This window comes from Lemur catta, chromosome 20, assembly GCF_020740605.2.
Source record: "Lemur catta isolate mLemCat1 chromosome 20, mLemCat1.pri, whole genome shotgun sequence".
Classification (NCBI taxonomy): Eukaryota; Metazoa; Chordata; class Mammalia; order Primates; family Lemuridae; genus Lemur; species Lemur catta.
In genome coordinates, this window is record NC_059147.1 from 3176609 (window position 1) to 3191837 (window position 15229).

At 53.7% G+C, this 15229-nt stretch overlaps 1 protein-coding gene across 1 annotated transcript in view; it reads left to right on the forward strand.

Moving 5' to 3' along the window:
* The first annotated feature begins 4462 nt into the window (after positions 1-4462).
* The window catches only part of GPT2 (glutamic--pyruvic transaminase 2), a 34561-nt gene continuing 23794 nt past the window's right edge, over positions 4463-15229 (forward strand). Inside the window, exons 1-2 of the mRNA XM_045533347.1 lie at positions 4463-4892; positions 14051-14140. Of these exons, the coding sequence (XP_045389303.1) occupies positions 4650-4892; positions 14051-14140 (333 nt within the window). The 5' untranslated portion in view covers positions 4463-4649. The remainder of the gene's footprint in view (positions 4893-14050; positions 14141-15229) is intronic.

A 15229-nucleotide genomic window follows, 5' to 3' on the forward strand; every position in this document is an offset into this window, starting at 1 on the left:
AGGAGTTTGAGGTTGCTGTGAGCTAGGCTGATGCCATGGCACTCACTCTAGCCCGGGCAACAGAGCGAGACTCTGTCTCAAAAAAAAAAAAAAAAAAAAAAGACTCTGGAATCCGTATTTTAAGCAAACACTCAGGTGATCCTTGGCCACTTTCGAATCACTGCCCCTAGACCATGAGCTAAGGCATGTGATTATTGAGAGCCCACTAACTTCTACTGGGCTTCCCAAGTGTCCTTGGGGGCAAGGGACTAAGAGTTACCTTTGAAAGCGTCACCCAAGCACCCGGCCCAGCATGACTTGGTGTTCTGGGCAGCTGCCCGCCCCCACTGCAGCTCCGCAACTACCACCTGCTCTTCACAGCAGACGGCCTCACTGTCTGTTCTGCTCTGCGGTTGTTTAGGAACGGCCTCACTGCCTCCAAGGACTGGGTGGTCTGCACTCTTGGGGCTGCCTTTACCCCGCTTACTACACTCCACCCATCTGCTGGACTGCAAATACCTCGAGAACATGGACCTAGCAGAATCTACTTCCTCATTCATTCAATAACAATTACTGAGAACCTGTGTGCCAGGTCTTACACTAGGTGCTGGGGATGCGGAAGAGCCTGTCCACGTCCCATCCCCCACCCTCTCATCTAGGCCAACATCGGACCTGGCTGGTGCCACATTTATCCTCCTGCACCCTCCAGAGCCTCCTCCAATCCAGCCTCCATGCGGCAAAATTTAAAACATAAATCTGATCGTATCACTTCCCTACTTTAAGCCTCCCAGAGGCTTCTAATCATTCTTAGTCATCCTAAGACCAGAATTCTTACATACAAGCCCTGGCCTGCCTGCCCTGACACTGCTCACCTCTCTGACCTGTGTCCTCCATCCCTGTCATCCTTCACTGTTTGCCTTGCAATCACTCTGGCCTTCTTGGAATTTCTCAGATCTCTAGGCCTTCAGCAGTCGCTGGCCTGGAAAGCTGTCCGTCTCACCACTGACACGGAGGTGTGGTGCGAGGTGCAATCTGGATCCTAGGGATTAACTTCTACAAGAGGCAGTAGGAGAAAGCAGGACTGGGCAGAGAGAGAAAAACTGCTGCAGGCCGAGAAACCTCAGGCAACTTGCTGGGAAGCCCTGGCACAATGGGCATGGCTGGACTCCCACGCCCTGCCTTGCCCGGGCCACCGAGTGCACGCTCCTTCACTAGGGCCGCCTGCAAGCTCAGGCAGCTCCACGCTGGCCAGTACTGCTGTCCCCATCCTCCCAAGGGCTGGGGCTGGGGGCCGCTCATGGGCCACTTCATTCAGGAAACCTTCACTCAGACATCTGCTGGATCATAAATTTTCATCCTTCTTCTCCCCAGCAGCCATCAGTTTGTAATCACATGTTTATGTGTTTGATTACCTAATTAACGTCCACCTCCCCTAAGAAACTATGTTCTGCACAGGTAGGTGTTTGACTCCTCATAGTCCTGGAACATAACCCAGTGCCCAAGAAAAACTTGTTGAATTAAGGAATGAAGATGGATATCACATCTTGAAAACATATGACTCCCCCAGCTGTGCGGGTAGACAAGCTCTTATCCAGTTTATAGGAAGAGCATTCACCAGCATTTCAATCAGGTTTTGTTTTAGTCTGTTTTGCATTGCTATAAAGAAAAGACTTGGGACTGGGTAATTTATAAAGAAAAGACGTTTGTTTGGCTCATGGTTCTGCAGACTGTACAAGAAGCATCATGCCAGTGTCTGCTGCTTCCGGTGAGGCTGCAGGGAGCCTCTAACCAAGGCGGAAGGTGAAGGGGGAGCAGGCGTGTCACATGGTGAGAGAAGGAACAAAGAGAGGACGTGGTGCCACACTCTTTTACACAATAAAGCAAGAACTCACCTCAGGAGGGAACCAAGCCATTTATGAGAGATTCATTCCCATGACCCGAACACGTCCCACCAAGCCCCACATTCGACACTGGGGATCAAATTTCAGCGTAAGATTTGGAGGGCCAAACATCCAAACCATATCAGGTTTTATCTTTAATATTTAGGAGCCAGTTTCTACCCACCTCCACCTGGTATAGGGAGCAAAATACAAGCACAGTTCATGCTATTACCACCATCCTTATCACAGTTACTATCCAAAAACTTTTCAAAGGCTCAGTGCATTGCAACAGGCAGCTCAAATTTCCACACCCAGAGAGCTACACGAGACTGGTCCCTGTCTGTGTGGGCTGTAGCACTGGGTTAGGAATTACAATTCCTGCTCTCCACTTAGCTGTGTGACCTGAACAAGTCACTTAGCTTCTCTGAGCCTCATCTGCAAAATGGGGACAATACTGCCTGTACTTCTGGGCCAGAAAGTGCTTTGCAAATTGTAAAATGCGGTTCGCAAGAAAGCAAAGGAGCTTTTCTTGAATACAATCTCAGAGAGACAGGTTGGCAGAGAACATATTAGGAACACTAACTACCTGTTTTTGTTTTTTACAATGATGGCATGGGAGCCTGCGTAAGTGAGCTGTGTGCTCCGTGTTTTTCCCAGTTGTGCAAATGGATTTTTGATCACCTCTCTAAGCCCTCCCTCCCAGTTCCTCTGTCCCTACCGATCAGTGATGGAGATAACAGGAAGAACACGGTGTACTGACCCATGGGTGGACAGCAAGGGACTGCATTTACAACATATGCAGGTCAAGGTTAGGCATGTTTTGGAGGTAGAGAGATGTGTTTTTGTGTCTCCCCAACTGGGCAGGGCAGGTGATAACGACATTGAAGGCGGTGGAGTTATCGGAGGAGCTAAGCTTACTGTGGGAGAATCTTTTACCCGGAGACTGAATACCTGGCTATTGAGACAGAGGCAGGGAAGGAGCTGGTGTAGACACAGGTGCTGGGGGTGGGACCAGTAAATGAGAAGCTCAAATAACTTTTCAGGGCCCTCAGTGGGCCAAGCCAGTTCACTAACAGGAATACTCAGGATATCTTTGGTTTCTGTTGTTCTCCCACTCCTTTTCCTCTTTTATTGGCAATCAATTTATTTAATCAAAGTATATGGTATTCTCTTGACAAGGATGAACAAGAGTGACTCACAGCATCAGGCTCCAAGCTTTGGCTTTTACAAAGTCACGTTATTGAGCCTTCTCCGGGGCCCCACGAGGTCGGAGCTGTTACCCCATTGTGCACTTGGGGGAAGCAGCCTTCACAAAGGCTGAGTGATGTGCTTAAAATCACATGTGCAGTTAAGTGTCTGCACCCAACTGTGTAAATTCAAACCAGATTTCCTGCTACCTTTTCCCTACACTGCGGTGTTTATTAAGTGCTTCTTTCCCCAACTTTCACAAACTACTGTGAATGTGTGTGTTGGTTGGGGTATAGGAGCTCTGGTCTGAAACACGTAGACTCATGGAATTTCCATGAACAGAAAGAGGTCTTAGAGACCATTTAATCCAATTTATTTTGCACATGGAGGATCTGAGGCTGAGAGAGGGAAGTGACTTCTCCCCATCCTCTCTGTAGATTTTGGTGTCTCTCTGTTCCTACTCTTCGCACCGTCCTACACCACCTCCTAGCCTTGCCCTGCTCTTGCTCTGGGTGAGTCAGGAAGTCTTCTGCCTGGAGATACCTTCACCAAAAATAATAGCTACCTTCTGCTGACCATTCATTCTTCAACAAATGTTTACTGGGCACCTATGTGCCGGGGACTATTAGAGGTGCTGTGACCACCACAAACAGGAAAGACACTGCTACCCGTCTGGAGCTCGCGTGGTTGACGGGAGGAGGTAGACCCTAAGCCAGTAAAAAGTCTGCAGAAGATCATTTCAGACGCTAGGTAGGAAATAAAACAGGAGTGATGGAGGCGGGGGAGGGCTTCAGATGGAGGGGTCAGGAAAAGTCCGACCCGCTAGTACACGGTCCTTTATTCTCACACCAGCCCTGAGACCAAGGCTGTGGACGGATCCCCGTCTTGCTGACAAGGAAACACATTCACAAGGGGCAGGGTGGCACAGTCACGTCCCAGACTTCGAGCCCCCACTTCCTCCCGGCCCCGTCTGGCGGCTGCTGGCACCGTCCGGCCCGATGATGAAACTCGGGGCGAAGACTGCACCATCTCGAAGCCCGTGTCCCCGCAGGTGTTGGGAGGCGAGGGCGGAGGGAGGCGGGACGCACCTCCGGGGCCGGACTGCGCGCGGCTCCCGATTCGCAGACGCCGCGCAGGGGCAGCCCCGGCCCGGCCCCGCCCGGCTCGGCGCCCCCCGCCGCGGCCGAGCGCCCGCCCCGCGCGGCCCGCGCTGGTCCCGGCGGGACTTGTAGTCCGGCCCGCGGCCCGCGGCGGCTGCGAGCGGCCGGGAGGACTGCAAGGCCCGGCAGGCAGCGCGCGGCGCGGGGGCCGCGGGGCGGCGCGGGGATGCGGCTGCGGGCGCCGGGCCGGGCGCGGGGGGCGGCGGGCGCGTGGCGCGCTCGAGCGCGGCCGTTCCAAGCCCGGTCGTGCGGCGCCGGGCGCGGCGCGGGCGCCGGAGGGTCCCGGTCCCGGGGACGCGCGCCCAGCCCCGGAGCCAGGCTGGCACCGCCCGCTGAAAGAGCCCTTGGCCGGGCTTGTGGCGGGGACGGGTGCCCGCCCTGACTGTGAGCGACGCGTCTGTCCTTTTTCTCTTTGTGTGCCAGGGTTCCCTCCGCAGGCGCGATGCAGAGGGCGGCGGCGCTGGTCCGGCGGGGCTGCCGCCCCCCGACCCCGGGCCCCTGGGGCCGCAGCCGGAGCAGCGCGGCCGCCGAGGCCCCGGCCGTGCGCAAGGTGCGGCCCGAGCGCGGCCGGCGCGAGCGCATCCTCACGCTCGAGTCCATGAACCCGCAGGTGAAGGCGGTGGAGTACGCGGTGCGGGGACCCATCGTGCTCAAGGCCGGCGAGATCGAGCTGGAGCTGCAGCGGGTGAGCGCGGGCCCCGGGAGGCTCGGGCGGCCGATGAAGGGAAGGACGGTGGCTGTCCCCAGCCGGGTCCTCCCGCCGGGCCTCCACCCCCTGGGCCGGCTCCTTCGTTCAGCCAAGCTGGGCTAAAACGAGAGGGCGCCCTCCCCTCCCCTCCCCTCGCCCGGCAGTGCCCGGCGCAAAGGCCCGAATGCGGTTCACTTGTTGAGTTGAATGCGCCGTTGCTGAGCGGCCCGAGCTGCCGGGCCCGGCGCGTTGGCGCCTGTCCTACCCTCGTGGAACCAAGATCTGCTGGAGGGAGGAGAACAAGTGAATCAAATAAACAGGAGAGCTTCAGACAGTGAATAAGTGCTTCGAAGAAAGTAAAACGGAGGAGGCGCGGCTGGAGGGGAGGGAGGGAGAGCGGACCTTGGCAGAGTTGGGTTTGTTCCCCAAGCTTCTCTCTGTCTGTCTGAGGCCTTTTGGGTCTTTGCCAGTCTTGAGTGTGACACGAGTGGGGCCTGCAGGAGGGTGGGCGGAATTCCTCCCTTTAGGCCCCTTGTCTTTCCGAGGACAGTCACCGAGGTGGAGAGTCGAGGGTCGGCCTTTGGGGCCCTGGTAAGGTGCCCCTGGGACTTTCCTCGCTTTGGTGGCCGGCTCACTGGCCGGGAGTGTGGCTTGAGTTCATAGCTTGATGCGAAGTGACCACACAGCCGGGAGTGATTTCTGCCTCCCCACCACCAGGGTGGCTGGGGTGGGCGTAAGAGATGCCCCTGTAGGAACCGAGATCTAACCTGGGTGAAATTTGGAAAGGAGAGGCAAGAGGGCTTTTCTAAAAAAGTAAACACTCCTGAGATCTGTAGAAGCTGATAAAATAGTCACCCAGCTGCTTGCTCAAGATAAGTCTGGCTCAGAATGGGAATGGGGGGTCGTTCCTGACCTCGCTCTCAGAGGCAGCAAATCCCAGTGTCTCGGGGGTGAAGGGATCCCGTAGTGTTCCCCGAGTGCACTGGAGGAGGCCTCAGGGGAGCCATGACACTTGGCCCTCTTTCCCATGGGGACTTCGGGCGTTTGCTAAGCTCATGGCCTGCTGAGACCTTGTTGGGACACCCAGTTCTGCTGACTCAAAACAGTGAGCTGGACAAGTCAGTCCAGTGTCTCCTGCGGACTTCTTGCAGGGCTAAGTTTAAAGCTTGGCCCGGGGAAGGCTGGCTCCATTGCTGTGCCTCCCTGGCACGGAGGTGGGCCAGGGACAGAGAGCACAGGGTTTTGCTGCTCTGCTTCTTGTTAATGCCTAGCAGGCTGGAGCTGGCCCTCCTGGAGGCAGCAGTCTCTCTGCCAAAACAAAGGGATTAAAGTGTTCCTGGTCTATCACGTTACAGCTGATTTCTCTGGTTCCAGGGCTGGCAGGGGTTCCAGGAATTACCTGTACCTTTTGCTAAATAACACCTCCCTTGTGGGCTCCATAAAGTGTGAGGATGATGAGGACAGAGGGGCACTGTCTTTGCTTTCAGGGAGCTGACTGCCATATTGTTCTCTGGGCCTGAACCCCCCTCCCCCCATTCTTTAGGGATTGGTGGGATGCTTTAGCAGGCAGAAAATGTGAGAGCATTCCATGTGGGAGCAGTGCTGTGAGCAAAGGCAGGAGGTTGGGAAGTTCTGGGCATTTTGGGAGGGGGCTGGTGCTGTTAGAAGAACACTGCCTGCCAGAGGGATGTAGGAGGTGAATGAGACAGAAAAGGTGGACTGGAGTCTCATGTGCCAGGCTGAGGCTTTTATGGTGCATTTTGGTGGGAAGTGGGGGAGCCAGGAAGGATTTCCAGCAGGGGTGCAGCTTGATGATTGCAGGTGGGCAAATTTCTTGGTCACTAGGCGGGAGGCATCTCTGATTTCCAAGACAGATGCTCCACACCCCCGTGTCCTACTCCTGAGTTAGTTGAGAAGTTCTTTCTGTCCACCTACGTTCTCTGGTGCTTTCATTCAAGCTCCCTTTTCATCCTCTTCCCACTTTAGTGAGTCTCAGCTACCTGGCTGTAGGTGCTGGACATACAGCCCCGGCCAAACGAGCATAGCCTCATGTAAACCTTTCATCCTTGGGAGACAGCCGCTCTTCACTTTGCCAGCTTAAACAATGTGCCTTCTGAGAGAGCCTTAGTGCCCCAGTCATTTCTTTTTTATTTTTGGCTTGCCTTAACTTTGCACAGCTTCGGTTTTCTACCTGTGTCTTGAACCATAGTGGTCAAAAAGTAGAATGGTGTTATAAGGGGTTGGATTAGGTTAGAGATGAGTTGGGCTGGGATTTGTAGTGAACAGGGGGACTTGGGGTGAATCCCATATCTGCTCTGGGCCTCAGTTTCCCTAGTGTATAAATGGAGGGAAGTGGCTTGGTAGCCCAGGGTCCCCCCTGCCCTGAGTTTTGTACCTTCTTGTCCATTCGAAAATGTCCTTGGGGATCTGAGATGACCCCCAGTGGCAGCCTTTATACTGCCCATGGAGTCATTTCACCAGGTGCTCTGCAAATAGCATGGGCTGTTTGGCTGGACACATGGCTCTGGTGTTTGACTTTGGGGTGGCTTGCTGGGCTGACTGCCCGTTCTTACTGCTTTTGTGACAGGAGAGCTTGAAGGAGGAGAGGAGGTGGCCTAAGGGGTGTGAAAGGGGCCGTTCTCCTCCAGCCCCAGCTATGTGATCTCACAGAGGCCCTGCTTCTCCCCGATAGCGGCTCCAAAGGGGAGAGCCTATCTTAGCTTTTCAGATCCTGGTGTATGCTGGGAACAGCACTTAAAAATAAACTGCAATTAAAAGGAGTTTTGAACAGATCTGACTGTTCTTCCTTAACCTACTTCTTTTTCCCTTGCTTTACTGGGGGGCAGGGATTGGGGATTGGCACAAGTGGAGTCAGAGGAATGACTTTACTTCTTCCAGTTGTAAAGGTAACATGCAGTTGGGGCAAAACATTCACAAACAGGGGAAGACATCACTGCTGTTAACATTAGTGTGTGTTGTATCCAAACACAGATAAAAACACAGAGTGCAGAACTGAGATTGGAAACCCTGGATGTGCCAAGTGCGGGTGGTGAAACCTCACTGGTCATTTTCTATAGAGTGTAGATGCAACTTTAAAATAAAATTTGTGGGGTGGTCTTCCAATGGGAGTAACTCTGCACCCACCCACCCTGCCCAAATCACCATGCTCCTGTCCTGGGCTCTGCCTTGTGTGCTGTGGGCCCCAGGCAAGGCATTCAGAGCACACATGCCTTGGTTTACACCTTGGCAAAATGAGGCCAATTTATTTCTCCTAAAGACTAGTTTGAGATGTTAGTAACAGTGCTTTGAGGCTAGAAGCTAATTAGAACTGTCAAGAGTCTTTGTTCTCAAGCTAGTGAGAGTTGCTTGGAGAAAGAAGTGTGAAGGCCCATCTTCCTTTCTTACCTCCTGAGTCTCTCTGGATCTGGGAAGGTGCTCAGTGGGCTTTTCTCTTTCCTGCCTGGGCCTTAGTCCTGCTGGCATGAATTATACTGTTTGGAGCTCGTTCAGTTTTCATCCCTGCTCTGCCCTGCAAATCTTGGCTTCTGTAGTTGACTGTCCCAAAGACCCCCAGAGTTGAGGAGCCTACCTACAGCCAGCCTTCCTGCTTCAGTGGCATCTCCCAATCTGGGTGTGTATAGCTGCACCTCCAGTTTTCTCTGGCTTGGTTTTTCTTTCTGTGTCAGGACCAGACCTTGTGCTAAGCCTCAGTTTCCTCAGCTGTGAAATGCACCTGTTTTCAGGGACCGTGGGGTCTCGTGGGGGTTTATCTCTGGAGCCTTTTCTGGAGCTCTCTGTAGGACGTCCTGCCTGTTCCAGCCCCATTCATTGCCCTCGTGGGGTCAGGAGGCTCGTGGCCTTTCACATGATGCTCCTAGGGCCTGACACGTCCTCTCTCCCATGCCCTGCTCCTTCCCTGTGCCCACTTCTTACTCTTCACCAGCCTGAGCTCTGAAGAGGGATGGCCACATCTGTGTTGCTAACTCCTGTCACCAGGGCCTGGGTGATCAATAAATATTTGTTGAATGAGAAGGTGGTTCTCTGGGGAGTAGCCATCCTATCCAGCCTTCCCACCCACACGTCACGTGAAATGACAAGAGCCATATCCCTTGTAGGAGGAGACTGCACCGTGCCTATTTTTTCCCCCAGCTTTATTGAGAAATAAAAATTGTATGTATTGCCAGGCGTGGCACTTTCCTGTAATCCCAGCTACTCAGGAGGTAAGCCAGGAGAATTGCTTGAGCCCTGGAATTTGAGGCTGCAGTGAGTTATGATGACGCCTGATGACGCCACTGCACTCTAGCCTGCACAATAGAGTGAGACACTGTCTCAAAAAAAAAAAAAAGGCCTGGCATGGTGGCTCACGCCTGTAATCCTAACACTCTGGGAGGCCAAGGCGGGAGGATTGCTTGAGCTCAGGAGTTCGAGACCAGCCTCAGCAAGAGTGAGATCCCTGTCTCTACAAAAAGAAAAATTAGCCAGGTGTTGTGGCACACGCCTGTAGTTCCAGTTATTTAGGAGGCTGAGGCAAGGGGATCACTTGAGCCCAGGAGTTTGAGGTTGCTGTGAGCTACAATGACGCCACGGCACTCTAGCCTGGGCAACAGAGTGAGACTCTGTCTCAAAAAAAAAAAAAGTTATACAATGTGATGATTTGGTATGTGTATACTTTGTGTATGTAATATGGCTGTAGAAATGATTGCCATGGTCAAATTAATAACATTCTCCACTACATATAGTTACCATATTGTGTGTGTGTGGTGAAGATACTTAAGATCTGCTCTCTTAGCAATTTTCAAGTAAACCATAATACTATAACAAAACTATAATACTAACTATGGTCACCATGCTGCACCATGCTGTAAGATCCCCAGAACTTACTCATCTTAAAACTGAAAGTTTGTATCCTTTGACCAACATTTTCCCCGACCCTTAGCCCCTGGCAACCACCCTGTACCCTCTGCTTCCATGAAGTCATCTTTTTTAGATTCCACATGTAAGATCATACAGTATTTGTCTTTCTGTGTCTAGCTTATTTCACTTAGCACAATGTCTCCAGGTTCATCCACATTGTTGCAAATGGCAGGATTTCCTTCTTTTTTATGGCTAAATAATACTGCAGTGTGTGTGTGTGTTTGTGTGTGTGTGTACATATAACACACATGTATGCACTCCCTGACATTTTCTTTATCCATTCATCTGTCAACAGACATTTAGGTTGATTTCATATCTTGGCTACTGTGAATCGTGCTGCAGTGAATAAGGTAGTGCAGATACCCCTTCAAGAACTGATTTCATTTCCTTTGGACATATACCCAGAAATGGGATTGCTGCATGGTTTGGCAGTTCTATTTTTAATTTTTTGAGGAACCTCCATACTGTTTTCCATAATGGCTTTACCAGTTTACATTCCACCAACAGCATGCAAAGGTTCCCTTTTCCCCACACCCTTGCCAATTCTTACGTTTTAACTTTTTGATAATATCCATTCTAACAGGTGTGAAGTGATATCTCATTGTGGTTTTTGATTTGCATTTCATTAGCGATGTTGAGTATCTTTTTCATATATCTGCTGGCCATTTATATGTCTTCATTGGAAAGTCTGTTCAGGTCCTTTGCTCATTTTTTAATCAGGCTATTTTTTTTTTTATTGAGTCGTATGAGTTCGTTATTTGGATGTATTGGATATTTGGATATAAGGAATCCCTTATCAGATATGTGGTTTACAAATATCGTTCCTTCATATCTGTGAGTGGATTGGTTCCAGGACCTCTCTCAAATCCAAGGATGCTCAAGTCTCATATAAAGTGGTGTAGTTTTTGTGCATAACCTATGCACATCCTCCTGTGCACTGTAAATCATCGCTAGATTACATATAATACAACGTAAATGCTATGGAAAGTGTTGTACTGTATTATTTAGGGAATAATGGCAAGAAAAAATTCTGTACAGGTTTAGTACAGACACAATTCTTTTTCCAATTTTTTTTTTTTTTAGAGACGGGGTCTCACTCTTGCTCAGGCTGGTCTTGAACTCCTGACCTTGAGCCGTCCTCCGACCTCGGCCTCCCAGAGTGCTAGGATTACAGGCATGAGCCACCATGCCCGGCCTCCAAATATTTTTGATCTATGGTTGTTTGAATCCATGAATGCTGAACCCGTGGATAGGGAGGGCCGGCTGTGGTCCCGTCCTGTAGGTTGCCCTTTCGTTTTGTTGACGGTTTCCTTTGCTGTGCCTTAGGCCTGTTAAAATCACCCATCAGCCCTTTGACCCTCGTGGTGATGCTGGGTCTGTGGACTGGGAAGGACAATGATAGGTCTCTTTTCCTTCTCCCTGCTAACACCCTCTGAAATATGCCATCCCCAGGCCCTGGAGGCCTAATCCCCTGATTCTTACCTGAGCCAAAGTGGGGGGAAGGAAGCCTGCCCTGGGTGGGATCTTCTCTCCGTGCCGCACAGAGAGGGAGCTCTGGGTGGGATGCGTGCAGGTGGATTAGACAGGTGGGCTCTAGAATGCCATGAGAGGAAACCAGGGTGCTACATGCTTGTTAGTCCCTCTGACCGGGCAGGGCCCTGGGGGCTGGGCCGGGGCAAGGTCAGCACTGGGTATGCCTGTGAGGCCTGGGCAGGTCACTGTGCGCATCACTGTGTGGAGTCTGCCCGGCGCCTTGGTGTTTCCTAGCCCATGTGGAGCGCGCGCGTGCACACACACACACACACACACACACACACACACACTGCGTTTTCCTAGCTCATGACTGTGCGCCTTGGTGTTTCCTAGCCCATGTGGAGCGCGCGCACACACACACACACACACACACACACACACACACACACACACACTGCGTTTTCCTAGCTCATGACTGTGCGCCTTGGTGTTTCCTAGCCCATGTGGAGCGCGCGCGCGCGCACACACACACACACACACAGCGTTTTCCTAGCTCATGACTGTGAGTGCCCAGAAGCAGTCTGCTCAGAACCGTCTGCTCTGTACGCTGGCCCTCGGCTGGGCAGGCTGGTTCCTGTCCCCTTTGAAGGGAGCCAGTTTCCTACGCCCCGGCTCATCAATCACAGCAAAGTGTCCGGAGTCTGCGGGAGCCATGACGCAAGAATGGAGGTGCCTGGCGTTCCCAGGCCCACATGGGCAGGCCCTGACTTGTTGGGCAGAGCGGGGAGGGGGCACGGGAGGGGAACATCGAGGGCCCTGTTCCAGGCTGGCTTCTTTCCGTGTTGGGCTGGCCCAGGGCCCGCAGCTGTGACAGATTTACTCCCTGCTGGGGAATGGGCTGTGCCCACGCCACAGAAATCACCTGGGTGCAGCTGGCTAGGCCTGGGGGCTGTGGGGATTCAGCTGGGCTGGAAGGGGCCCCATGGCAGAGCCCCAGCCAGTGCCAGGGGGCCGGTCGGGCCGCCCTCGGCGCACAGCGGCTCTGTGGCTGCATGCACCCCCACCCCAGCATCGGGGCTCGTGCCACACGCCCACAGCCCGGGTCTCTCCGGGCCTCCGCGCCAGCCTGCCCCGGTGGGCTGGGCACTCTGTCCCCGCCTCAGCTCCCCCGGTGCCGTGGCTGCTCCTGGGGGGTCTTCCTCCATATTGGCCAGCCCTGAAGAACTCAGTGGATGGGGCACAAGGGATTTCAGTGGCCCCTTTTCCTCCAGAAACATGCCTTTTAAGCCCTGTTCATGAAGGACAAGGCCATTTCTGGGACGTCTCCCTCAGCACACCCCACCTTCAGGCCTAGGGGTGCAAAGGAGTCAGAGAAACTTGTTTAGCAGCTACTTTTGTCTCTCAAGCCTGCTGGGTTTTTTTGTTTTGTTTTTTAGAGACAGTCTCTCTCTGTTGCCCAGGTTGTCTCGCACTCCTGGGTTCGGGGCATCCTCCTGCCTCAGCCACCCTGGTTTTGACTTAAGGTGTATATCACCGATTTTACAGCCTCCCTGGTTTTGACTTAAGGTGTATATCACCGATTTTAAAAAGGTCAAGTTGGCTAAGGTTGCTTTTACTCACACGTTGCGTTGCACGAAAAGGAGAAAAAACAAGTGTCAAAGCCACAGAATTGTGCTCTAAAGTCTGTGTTTGGGGTACCTTTGGGCAAGGGCTTCCCGCCTCGGCACGGCGTGTCCCCGGCCAGCCTGTAAGACGAGGATGTCTGCACGCGCCAGGCGCTCTCAGCTGTTTGTCTCAGGTAATCCTTCAGCGCCCGGCGAGTCCTTGAACCTGTTGTTGATTCCAGTGGCTAATTCTAGATTTTTCAGGGAGCTGTGTGGAATCCCCATGTTTCCAGGTGCCCACGGTTCTCTGTCAGGCCACATTTTTGCCCTTGCAGCAGCAGGGGTGACCTTCAGTCCCCTCCTCGGTGACATTGCAAGGGTCTCCGAGCTCCTCTGTCTCTGATCTCTTTTCTGTGCTAAAGGCATTGCTTAGGCAATAGCCTCAATTTTGCTCTTCAATCAATCTTTTCATCCTTAATGCTTTTTTTAAAAATGTGAAAATCAACCCACGTTCTTCATTCTGCAAAGCAAGAGTTGCAAGAGAATAACCCTGTGCCTTCCCTGCTGCTCCGTGTCTTCCAGAGGCAGGGGCATCCTTGGTGTCCCTGGTCACTGACTTAAGCCTCGAGGCAGAGCTGCGCCTGGGGTGGGGTGCAGGGCAGCCGAGGACCCTCTCTCCCTGACACTCGGCATGTTCTGCTGCTGACTCCTGCCTCCCTCCCGCCACACTGGCCCCCGCTGCGCAGTGACGGTCGGGCTGTGGACCTGCAGCTGCTCCGGATGCTCTGGCAGCCCAGGAAGGCTCTTGCAGCCTTTCCGGAAAGTGGGAGGTGGTGGAGCATGGTGGTTAAGAAGGGTGATCTTGGCTCTGGCTTCCTAGGTTCCAATCCCAGTACTTATATTTTATCAATCATGTAACCTTGAGCAAGTTTCTTAGCCTTTTGAAGCCTTAAAATCCTCATCTGTAAAATGGGATTAATACTAGTTCTTCCTCATGGGGTGGTTGTGAAGGTTAAATGGACCGGGCACATCAAGGGCTCGGCACCATGCCTGACATTTGGTAAGGCTCAAAATAGGGCCACTTATTAATATCCTGTGGCAACACTGCTTGGCCTCGGGAATCTAAGTCTCTGAGTAACCACCTGTCGCCTTCTCTCTGCTCAGGGCATCAAAAAGCCGTTCACTGAGGTCATCCGAGCCAACATCGGGGACGCCCAGGCCATGGGCCAGCAGCCCATCACCTTCCTCCGACAGGTGAGCTGGCCCCAAGGGCCAGACGCTGGGAGGGGCTGGCATGGGCTTGTAGGGTCATCCTCTTGTCCTTCCCCCTCCCTCGGGACACAGCAGGCTCCAGGATCCCACAGGGCGGAGCCTGATGCCCTCTGGTTCTCTCCCTTGGCCTCCTCCCCTTCCAAGGTTGTTGGAAATTCCTAAACCCATTTTGGGGCTGCTCTGGTATCCTGAGAGCTGACTTGGCTGGAAGGGCAACAGCCCAGGGTAGAGGCAGAGACCCCGGGCTGGGAGATGGTTTTGGCAGTGGCCATGAGGCAGCTTCTCAGGGCGATGCCCTGGGTTTGAGTGTTGACTCTGCTGCTTCCCGGGGGCGGCGGCGCTTTGGAGCAGTGGAGACCACCAGAGCCTGCCTTGGGTGACGCAGCCCCCGCCAGCATGAGAGCACAGGGGGCTGGCAGCCAGTGTGAGCTGCTCCTCTGGTGGCCTCCAGAGTGACCCAGCTCCCTCCCTAGGGCTCCAGGAGGGGCGAGTGTCAGTGTTTTCGTGTGAGCACCAGCCACAAAGGTGCCGCATGGGCCAGAACTGGGGAGTGGTGGGCTGCAGGGGGGCGGGCAGGGCAGGAGAAGCCTCAGGGCAGCCTGAGTGGAAGTGGGGGACTAGGAGACCTGCTGTGGGACAGCTTTTTCTGGGAGAAGGACTGAAGCCTGTTTTAGACCAAAATGTGGTTAAGGTTCCCAGGCTGGGGTGGGCAGGGACACTGAGCACTCCGCACCCCTGTTCTCTTTCCCTGTCGTGCTCTCTGGGCCAGAGGGCTGAGAAGGGCAGGGGGCCTCAGCCCACAGCCCCTGAGGGAGTTCACGCAGCTCACGAGGGAGGGGCGCCGCGGTTGCCGCTGGTGTGGGGCGTGTGCCCCGTGCCCCCTCCCGCAGCCACTGCCCCTGCCCCTCAGAGCAGGCCAGCTGCCCTGGACACAGAGTCCCAGCCTGGGCCCAGGATGAGGAAATACATGAGGCCAAACAGAGCAGCCCTGCCAGGGACATGGGGGCGTGGGGAGGTCAGAGGCCCCGACTGTCCTGGAAGTGTGGGCTTTGGAGGCGGGGGCCGAAAGTG